Source organism: Sinocyclocheilus rhinocerous, unplaced genomic scaffold, assembly GCF_001515625.1.
Source record: "Sinocyclocheilus rhinocerous isolate Xijiao unplaced genomic scaffold, SAMN03320098_v1.1 scaffold1982, whole genome shotgun sequence".
Taxonomy (NCBI): domain Eukaryota; kingdom Metazoa; phylum Chordata; class Actinopteri; order Cypriniformes; family Cyprinidae; genus Sinocyclocheilus; species Sinocyclocheilus rhinocerous.
This window is the reverse complement of record NW_015651555.1, coordinates 900040-911311: the sequence shown is the minus strand read 5'-3', so window position 1 is coordinate 911311 and position 11272 is coordinate 900040. Positions and strand designations below refer to the sequence as shown.

Here is an 11272-nt window from a genome sequence, read left to right as displayed (position 1 = left end):
ATATATATATATATATATATATATAAAGATTGAAGTGGTGAAGTTTGGAACTTGGTAGATGGTTTGTTACTGGTGCAAAGTGGTCTTGAGGAAGGTCAACCAGGTCATCTGTGGCCACACAAGCTTGTAGTCTAGCTGATCCATCATCTAAATCAGCTTTGACCAGCTGCTGACCATAAATGACCAGCTTGGTGTAGCTAGAAGTCACGTAAAACCAACCACTACAATGTGGCTGTCAGGAAAAAGCCAGACTCCAGTATTGGATGACATGTTTTATTTTATTTTATGTTAGCTCATAAAAGGGTGATGATTGATGATCAAAATCCATCAGAACAATTTTTAGAACAAGTCCCACTTTTCTGGATGACAAAGATCATTGTGCCAATTCAGCTGACTGGTAACTGCTTATTTACTTCATGTTATTTAAAAGATGATCAAACATGAAACTTGTCCCACTATTTCTGAAACCATTTTTTCCCAAACATATTTTTTAATAAAAACTGGATTCAGCAATAGTGTTCAACTGTTTAATACGGCAAGATAAAACATGTTTTAGCTTTAATTAAAAAAATAAAAATCTCCATAAGTATTTTTTGTGATTGGTGGTCAGGTTTAGTTTCACTGACAGACACTGGAGACAAGACATGAAGTGCCGTCCCTCCCAGGAACTCTAATGTCTTTAAAATAACACTAATGGCTTCTCCACTGAAGACGAATCACCAGTTAAATGCCAGAACTATTACCAAATGATACTGGTAGGAAAATTATGACAGTTCTGTGTCTCCTTCAGTGGCGCAGACATTTTTTCTGGTCCGCTGTGACCGCACTGTTGACAGCTTGAAGATGTTACTGGTATTGCTGAATACATTTTAATTAGAGAGTGTTTTGGCCAGGCATCAGAAAATAATCTGTGGACAGCAAAAATACTACAGTAAAAAGACTTCTATAAGTCTACAACTAGATTTAAAGCATCATGCACTTCATATTTAATTCAGCCGGTTTTAGAGTAGTTTCACAGAGACAGACTGTTGACTATTGGCATGCCGTCTGGTCCATTTTACGGCTTATTCTAGCCTGAATTAGATAAGAAGCAGGCATATGGCTAATAGGTCATGCTTAGTGATGGATAATTCAACAACACGAGTAGCTTATTCTAACAAAGGCTAAGCCAAAACCAAAGAAATTAGTAGAATATGGATGTTGGGATTGTGGGCAGAATTTCCGTCCTTTCAAAAGTCCGATGATTTTACGGAACATGACCAGGAAAATGAAGCGGAACATACATTTGTGCTCAAGCATATCACATTTACTTGCTAGTAAGGGCCTCAAACTATACTCTGGATATCTAATGCCACAAACCTTACAAATTTGTCAAATTCAGTGACCACCTTGTCTTGCCTTCTAGTTGTAGCAGTCAGTATCCTGTAAAACACAATGTTATGCCCCCAACAGACTGAAAAAACAATTATGTAAAAGTAGACACTCAGATTTGAATGTGCAACTCACAAAACACATCTTATGCATTACTAACCTATTCTCTGCCAGAGAACTTGTATTAAGGAATGCAATATTTTATTCATTACTTTTAAAACACAGAAACATTAACATGGGCATACAGACTAAAAACCAATAATAAAATGTCCATAATCGCTTAAAATCCAACCTAAAAAGAATACAAATATATTTGAAGCATTCAGAAAATTAAAGGGTCCATATGTGCACTATTCTGATTCAGAGGCATGAATTGTCACCGAAAAAGCCCCACTACTTTCTTCTTCTTTGGCCGTGAGGTGGAACGCTCCTCAGAACCAGCAGCAGCAGTTGATGGTAACAGGACAGTCTAAAAGAATAATTTAGAAGTGGTTTTAGTTCCCTTAAAGGAATAACCTGGGTCCAAAACCATTTATAATTTAAACTTTAGCATTTCTGTTAATTGCCGCAGAAAATGATTTGACAATTTGTATCTGCAAGTCTAAGGGTAAACATACAATGGTTGCCCCGTAGACTTCCATCATAGGTGCATGTTTGTACATGTTCGCTTAACTTATATTCAACCCAGAATATTACTTAATCATATCAAGGTGAGTAACATTTTAGATGCTGTTTAGTTTAGACCTGTTTAGATGCATGTTTAAATTGTCCTTTTGTTGAACCTCCAAAAACAAACACAGAGGTCAAACTCTACCAGCCTAAGGCTCAGCAATGATGGGTTCATGGTAGACTGAAGATTTGAAAAGATCAGTTGAAAAGATTAGCTAAAACAATGGGTTCATGGCACGACGGTTCTCTGAAAGAATGAATCAAATATTTATTTTGTTAAATGAAAAGAAAAACTAAAGAGCAAACCTGTTTGCTGTCTGCCACCTGAGGTCTTCCTGATGATCCTTTGACAGCATTCTGTTCTTGAGAAGCCAGAGAGGAACCCACATCTGCACAGCACAGCAGACAGGACAAACATCGCTCAAAAATGACAAATGTCATCATTTATTCACACTCATGTTATTCCAAACTCATATGTGACCCTGGACCACAAAACCAGTCATAAGGATAAATTTTTCAAATTTGAGATTTATACATATAAGCTTTCCATTGATGTATGGTTTGTTAGGATAGGACAATATTTGGTCGAGATACAACGATTTAAAAACCTGGAATCTAAGGGTGCAAAAAAATCAAAATATTGAGAAAATCGCCTTTAAAGTTGTCCAAATGAAGTTCTTAGCAATGCATATTACTAATCAAAAATTAAGTTTTAATATATTTACAGTAGGAAATTTACAAAATATCTTCATGGAACATGATCTTTACTTAATATCCTAATGATTTTTGGCATAAAAGAAAAATCTATAATTCTGACCCATACAATGTATTTTTGGCTATTGTATACCCCAGCGACTTACGACTGGTTTTGTGGTCCAGGGTCACATATAACTTTCCTGCATCTGTGGAACACAAAAGGAGACAAAAGGCTCCAAAATGACAAAAAGGCACCATAAGAGTGTTCCATACAAATGCCAAATCATAATTGAATCATTGAAAATCAGAAATTGACAGAAAGCTGTCTACGCATGCGTTCACATTGGTGGTGCCTTTATATGCCTCATGTGAAATTTGATGTCCATAATGTTTGGTTATGGCTCACAGCAACAGTCAATGACAACTGATACCACCAATGTCAAACCTGGCCGTACATGTATACAGGTGGCAAATTACAGCGTAACAACACCCGTTCATTCTGTGGAAAAGAGCAGCCAGGACATTCTGCAAATCATTTCCTTTTGTGTTCTACAGAAGAAACACAGACATACAGGTTTGGAATGATTACTTTAGCTCATGTACTAAGCTCTGTGTGCATGAAGCAGTAACCTGTGGGGACACCAGTGACGTGTTGGTGATCGGGTGCGTGATGTTCAGAGACGTGGTTGTCTTCTGTCGTAGGGCTGCTGTCAGGAGAGCGGTTACGTTTCGGACCCGTTTTCCCCGAGCTCACGGCCATGTACAGTGTCTGCAACTCTGAGTCAAAACCCAAACTGTCCAGTGTCACACCCATCTGTGGAACAATCTAGTAGACAGAAAAGAGAAAATGACCACACCATAAAGAAAGTGAGGACATTTAATTACTTATTAGTTTCCACAGAGGAACTGTCTTGGACTATTACTTTTCTGAGTACTATTAATTTCTTCAGATGGAAAATGTTTTAAATGGAAAAAATTACTTTTGTAATATTAGATTTTTGGGCATGTATGTATGGGTATGTGATGGCAAATATTAATTTTCAGTGAGTTTTCAGTGTCACATGATCCTTCCGAAATAATTCTAATATGCTGATTTGCTGCTCAATTATTTATAATAGTTATTTTTATTATCAGTGCAAAAAAATTTTTTGCTGCTTAATATTTTTGTGGAAACCATGAAAATTCAAATGAACGGCATTGATTTGGAATAGAAATCTTCTGTAACATTATAAATGTCTTTACTATCACTTTTCATCAATTTAATGGGTCCTTGGTGGATAAAAGTGTTATTATATTTGCATTTAGTCATTTAGCAGATGCTTTTATCCAAAGTGACTTACAAATGAGGACAATAGAATCAATCAAACTAACAAAAGAGCAACACTATGTAAGTGCTGTGACAAGTCCCGGTTAGTCAAACGCAGTATACGTAGCAAGATTTATTTATTTAAATAATCAATGAAAAGAAAAAAAAGTAGATAAATAGAATAGAGAGAGCTAGTGTTAGAGGGTCAAGTTATTATTATTTTTTATAATTAATAAAAATAAAACAAGTAGAATAGAAAAATAATTGAGAACGTTAGTTTTGGATGGTCACGTTTTTTTATATATAATAAATAAATGAAAACAAGTAGATAGAATATTACAAATAGAATAGAGTATTAGTGTTAGAGGGTCAAGTTTTTTTAATAAATAAAAAGAAAACAAGTAGACAGAATAGAAATAGAATAGAGAGTGCTAGTGTTAGAGGGTCTATATATATATATTATTTTACTTACCCCAAACGTTTGGTACTGTGTCACAGTTTCCACAAAAATATTAAGCAGTACAGCATTTTTAACACTGATAATAATAAGAAATGTTTTTGAGCACCAAATCAGCATATTAGAATGATTTCTGAAGGATCTCTCTCTCTCTCTCGCTCGCTCTCTCGGTCTCACACACACATATATAAACTTGTCACATATCTAATACAGGGAATTTAATTTACAAAATGCATATAAACTGTGCGAGTGTCAAGACTATCCTATTAACTAGACTACTAGAGTAATCTTGTAATATCTGTGGTAGTTGTATGTCTGAGGGTTGCCTAAATGAAGGCGTTTATTTGTTTTTCAATCACCCAGAGTTCCCTACAGGAGCTAAATCGAAGTATCATTGCAGGTTTTTTTTTATTTTATTTTATTTTTTTTTTTTTTTAAATAAATTTATATTAATCATTAAAATATACATAAAAACGTAAGATGCAACATAAGATGAAGATTCCAGTCATATCAGTTCCCTGAAAGAAGCTGTTTTACTCTACATAAGGGTGGCAACCATGTTAAGATCACCTGACCAGTCAAACACCAATCACTTTATCTCCATAAACCCCCTATTATCTGACACTTTAAGCTGCAGAATAAATGAATCATAGTTGTGCCTGAGATCAGGGCGTTTCTACAGTGGCACTGGTAACCAGAAACATTTACATTGCATGATGCTGTATCCACATTGATAGGCGTCAGTATAAAGTCCAAGAAAATTAAGACTTTTTAAAAACAAAACCTTAAAAGTATGCATTATGACAATTCAGAATTTGGCAGTGAAATGTTCTGCAACAACAAAGACGACTTCATGGTAAAGGCTGGGTGACAGCAAGTTCAACAGGGTAATGGTAAAGATGTCTGCATTCACACATTTCCCAAACACATTCTCTTTCACAACAGAGAGGACAAATTCTCAAAATTAGCTTGCCAAATATTGACCTGGTGAGATTGGTGACCACTGGATGAATGAAGGGCCCCTAAATATACGTGTAGACGTTTGGGGTTTACATTGATTTATTTTTATTATTTGTTTGTTGAAATATCATGAAAATAAATGAAAGCTTTGAGTTCCTCTTTGGGGACAGAGAGGGCAATGTGAGGATAGAAGCCACAGTTCATGAGTGTGCACTTCCTGTCTCCCCTCAAATCACTTCTCCACTCCCGATCCTTTCATTTTTTTCATCTTCTTGTCACATCAGTTGAGCAATTAAGTTGTTCTTCTGAAAACATGTGAGATTTAAAACTGAAATTGATTATATGTGAGCTAGACAATCACACCGGTACCAGGTCAGATGATCTACAGATATCTTCCATCATCATCTGTGTGCGTCAAAGAGGGAAGTGTCAGGAAAAGCGGTTCATGTGTTAGTGCATCATGTTGATACATCTATTCATAGCTGGTAAACAGCATTGGCTGGTTTTTAGTGGTTTGTGGAAGAACTCTGAACCAATGGACTCTAATGGAAGATTCCAGAGAGTGTCCTGATTCTTGTTCTGTGTTCAGCACTTTGTTGGTGAAGGGCAAGCATGTACTTTTGAGTGTGTACTAAGATATTGAGACATACTACCACTTCATAAAATTGTGACTAGTTAATTACCTTTGAAATTCACAATTACTTACTAATTAATCCTGTTGGTTCATTCATCTTAAATCTATCTATTACTATTACAATCTCATACGTAGTAGTTCTTTATTTTTATTGCCATGTCAGCATCTAAGGCTATCTTCATGGCAAAATCTGAGTTGGAAAAAATACAAGAGTTACGTAAACTGAAAATACAAACCAAGTAAACACAAAACTACAGCAGTTAAAATTATAAAAGATTTTTAAAATTAACATATGATAAAAAAAATTAAAATCTATTCTGGTCAAATCTAACTAAAAAAGTCCATGAGTGAGCATACTTCAAAATTTTTTTTACAAATGGTTGGTACACCCTACAAAGCTAGTGCCCAAAGACCACTTCATTTCAGTGCCACTTCATTTTGAATTTGACATCATAGCATCATAATTCTTTGTGAAAATTAATTTCAAGTATCAATATTGTGAAATATTATTTTATTTAAAATAGCTCTCTTCTTTTTGAATATATTTTAGAATTTATAATATATTTTTTTACAAATTTCAGCATTTTGTTTTTAAAGTGTTACTTTTCTGTCACTTTTGATCAATTTAATGCATCTTTGCTGAATAAAAGTACTATTTAATATATATAAGTAAAATCCTATTGACCCCAAATATTTGAAAGGTAATTGTATATAGATTTTTTTTTTTTTTAGTAATTCTTATTTTCTAGTAATCCTTTTTATTAGACTCTCATGACTGTAATAGAAAATTACATTTTACTAAAGAGAATTTGGGAGGGAAAGTGCTTAAATGAGCAAGAAAAAAAACTTAAAAGTACAGAAAATACTAATGATTGTAAAAATAGACAGATTTTCTGCAAAGTTGCTATTTATAAAGATCAAAATATTATTATTTATTTTTTATTTTTTATTTTTTTTGGTGGTGAAATATGACCCAGAACTATCTTTAACATGTTTCATGGGATTCAAATTTAGATTCTCATTGCAAATAAAAAAAAATATTTAGCATAAAAAAAAAAAAAATGTGTCTTGTTTGATTAATATTACGTAAAAAACTGCAGGTTCTGGCAAGGAATCAACACTGAAAATGACCATTTTCTGAACACATTGCTAACAAGGTCTTTATGAAGCGATTCACAAAGCAGCTCACTTTTGTTTAGACTGACAATTATTAATAATGTTCCCTTCCTACTTTACTCTTCAAGGCCATAAAATTATGTTTGACAACAAATTACATTTAATAATATACCAAAAGAAACATATATTGTAAGGACATATCTAACTAACAGTAAATATGAACAAACTGTGCACATAACCTATAGGGAAACAAATAAAGGCAGGTGAAGTCTTAAATGGGCGTCATGGATTAAACCCTGAGAAGAGCTTCATTTTACAGTCCTCTATAAATCTGTCCTCACTCTCATTCAGGCAAACCCCCTCCTAAAAATATCTATTACCTCTTCCTCTCAGTTCACCCTCTGTCTCACACTCCCTAGATTTCTTTATTAGTGGTGCGTACTAGGACAAACATCACTTTATTATCATACTTAGGGTTAGGGATTTAAACAAACCTTAGAACAAATTATGTGGCCTGTTAAGGAGAGCTGTGTTTACTTTTCTACTTGACTGGACAATTTTTGCAGCAATAAAACAGGTAAAACCTCCCATAGATGTACAATGAAGGAGGGACTGAACCATATGTGACCTTGGGCCACAAAACCAGTCTTAAGTGTCAATTTTTCAAAATTGAGATTTATACATCATCTGAAAGCTGAATAAATAAGCTTTCCATTGATGTGTGGTTAGGATAGGACAATATTTGGTCGAGATTTGAATATCTGGAATCTGAGGGTGCAAAAAAAATCGAAATATTGAGAAAATCACCTTTAAAGTTATCCAAATGAAGTCCTTAGCAATGCATATTACTAATCAAAAATTAAGTTTTGATATATTTACGGTAGGAAATTTACAAAATATCTTCATGGAACATGATCTTTACTTAATATCCAAATGATTTTGGCATAAAAGAAAAATCTATAATTTGTGCCCCATACAATGTATTTTTGGCTATTGCTACAAATATACCCCAGCGACTTAAGGTTTTGTGCTCCAGGGTCACATATATCACAGAACACCCTAGCAACTGCATAGCAACACACCAAATACCATACCACAACACCTTGATAAATGATATCAGCAACTTCCTTTTGAAAGTATTATCTCTTTTTGCTATCTATTTGTATATTTTCTATGATGTTTCCATTCCATCTATTACATTTACGAGAGGGACTCGTGTTTGATGGGATGTTACTCTTGTTCTGGCTGGCAGGGCAGCTCTTTTCAGGGCTTCAAAGTAGGCAGAGTAAACCACAGCCCAGCTACAGCTAACTAATTACAGATCAGAGCTCACCCTGTGGAAAACTGGACCAGAGCTACAGAGGGAGAGAGAGAGAGAGAGAAGGAATAACAGAAAGAGAGACATCTGACCTCGAGAAGCGGTCCTGAATGGGTTTCATGGTTATCAGATTGGGGTGATTATAAAGGCCAGAAGCCAAGAGCTTCAGTTACAGGAAGACGTCTTGAGCTTTAGCTGGAATTAAGGCATGAACACCTGACAGATCCTGGTGTCTAACAATAAAACACACACACACACATACTTGCATTTGTGGTTTACGGGGACACTCCATAGGCGTAATGGTTTTTATACTGTACAAACTGTATTTTCTATTGCCCTATACATCAACCCTACACCTACCCCTTACAGAAAACTGCTGGCAATTTTTGAATTTCATAAAACACCGTTTTGTATGTTTTTTAAGCCTCTTGTTTTACGGGGACAGAGGAAGTGTCCTCATAAACTATGTTTACGTTGTAGTACCCATGTCATTATACACATTTGTGTCCTCATAAACCATATATACCAGTACACACACACACACACACACACACACACACGGGGGACATGCTTGCCCCTACTTTACCTCATGAATTTTACTTTACAAAGCTGAATATTCAGCATCATTACTCCAGTCTTCAGTGTCACAAGATGCTTCAGAAATCATTCTAATATGCTGATCTGCTGCTCAAGAAATATTTCTTATTATTATCAATGTTGAAAACAGTGCTGCTTAATATTTTTGTGGAAACCGTGATACCTTTTTTATTTTTTTCCCCCAGGAATCCTTGGTTAGAGAGTTCAAAAAAACAGCATTTATTTGAAATCTTTGGTAACATTATAAATGTCTTTACTTTACTTTTGATTAATTTAATGCATCCTTGCTAAATAAAAGTATAATTTTTTTTTTAATCTTACTGACACCAAACCTTTGAATGGTAGTTTAAATAGATAGAAAGATAGATACTAAACCACTCCCACATATAGGCTACATACTGATTAACGGTTTTTCTTTTTCTTTCACTTTCTAAGATCACCAAAAGTAATCTATAGGAACCTACATACTATGACAAGAAGTGTCTCAAGAAGAGAATGGAAAAGTTATTTTATCTTTTGTCACATCCTGCAGTCCCACTCAGGATGGCTGATGTACACATAGGAAGAAAATCCAGGAGAACAGAGTATGAAGTTACACAAATCAACCCCTTTATATGTATTAAACACTGGCACTGTAAAAAAGTACGTTTTACAAGAATATACTATTTCAGTTCTTTTACTTCAAAATTTAATGTTTAATTTGCCATTTCTTTGCAGTTATTTGTGAAATTTACTGAAATGTTTCTTGAGCACCAAATCAGCATATTAGAATGATTTCTGAAGGATCATGTGACACTGAAGACTGGAGTAATGATGCTGAAAATTCAGCTTTGCATCAGTGAAATAAATTAGATTTTAAATGATGTATTAATATAAAAGACAGCTATTTTAAACTGCAATAATATTTCACAATATTAAAGTTTCTACTGTAGTTTTGATCAAATAAATGCAGCCTTGGACGCTACTCTTGAACGCTAGTATGTCTAAATTTGCCCATTCTTTAACTTGGACTAAAAGCATCTTAAGAAGGACGTGTATATATGTCTCAGATAGAGGATGGTTTGGGGTGTTTTTGCTGGTCTTTCGGTGCGGCAGTGGTAAGGGTCACTCCGTCAGTGCCAAACCCAAACTGGTTTCTCAACTCACCCGGTCAAATTTTCTCTTTTTAGGCCTCGACTCTAAAAAAACAACATTTTGCGTCACAGAAACACATTCACACAAATACATTCAACCCCAAAAGATCTGCAAAGAGGACACCATGTCCACTAATACGGACCCTAAAACAAGTCTTTGTGTTAATCAAGCAAAGTACACACACCCACTCAAAACACAAAGTAAACGTTCACACTCTCCTCTCCCCTCAAAAAACCTAAGCATGCGCCACCGGTCTGAGGTAGACAATCTTTCAAACTCAACTTTACAAACTCATGGGAACATGTCTTCGCTAAAGTTTTTACCAGCCAATAGACAGCACTTCAAACAGGCCTATCCATCTATCCATCAAACACACTCTCATCCAGGCTTCTGCCGATCAGGAATCTCAAGAACTCAATTTTTCCAGACACTTGCTATGTTTGTTTGGCATTTCAGTGAGACATTTTTCCAAACACGCCTTCATTTTAATTCTGACTCGGGTCTTAAATTATTCTTCAGTGTGGAGTGGAATTTCCCATTGTATTGCGAGACAGAGGCAGTCAAATGACTTTGATATGTCCAAAAAAATCAAATAACGTGCAAGCTCACATTTCAATAGACACAACGAGTATTGTTAAAAATCTGGAGGCTTTTCTAAACCATGGCCTAGGAGGTAGCAAATGTGCTCTTTTTTTAAAAGTTTAGAAAATAATGACAAAAAAATTTATTTAAATAATACAAATATGTGTAGACACAGAATGTGTGTAGAATATGACTCTGAATATCAAATTGTTGAAAAAAATAAAAAATGCATGTTACCCAGTCTTGTCAAATGCCTTTTATTTAAACCCATGAAAATGCAGATCCTGTTGTAAATAATAGTGGAAAATCACTTTGATGTTCCATTATTACCCCTTGGCATATTTTATCTCTCTCTCTCTCTCTGTATATATATATATATATATATATATATATATTAATGATATTATCTGATCATTTGATAACAATCAGATG

The 11272-nt window shown here is 34.7% G+C and overlaps 1 protein-coding gene across 3 annotated transcripts in view; it reads right to left on the bottom strand.

Annotated features, from left to right (window-relative positions):
• Positions 1 to 266: 266 nt before the first annotated feature.
• nhej1 (nonhomologous end-joining factor 1) overlaps positions 267 to 11272 on the bottom strand; it is a 16412-nt gene continuing 5406 nt past the window's right edge. For all 3 annotated transcript variants that reach the window (XM_016518552.1, XM_016518553.1, XM_016518555.1), the window contains exons 6-8: positions 3367 to 3562; positions 2347 to 2429; positions 267 to 1840 (exon numbers count right to left, since the gene is read on the bottom strand). In XM_016518552.1, the coding sequence (XP_016374038.1) occupies positions 1748 to 1840; positions 2347 to 2429; positions 3367 to 3562 (372 nt within the window). In that variant the 3' untranslated portion in view covers positions 267 to 1747. The remainder of the gene's footprint in view (positions 1841 to 2346; positions 2430 to 3366; positions 3563 to 11272) is intronic.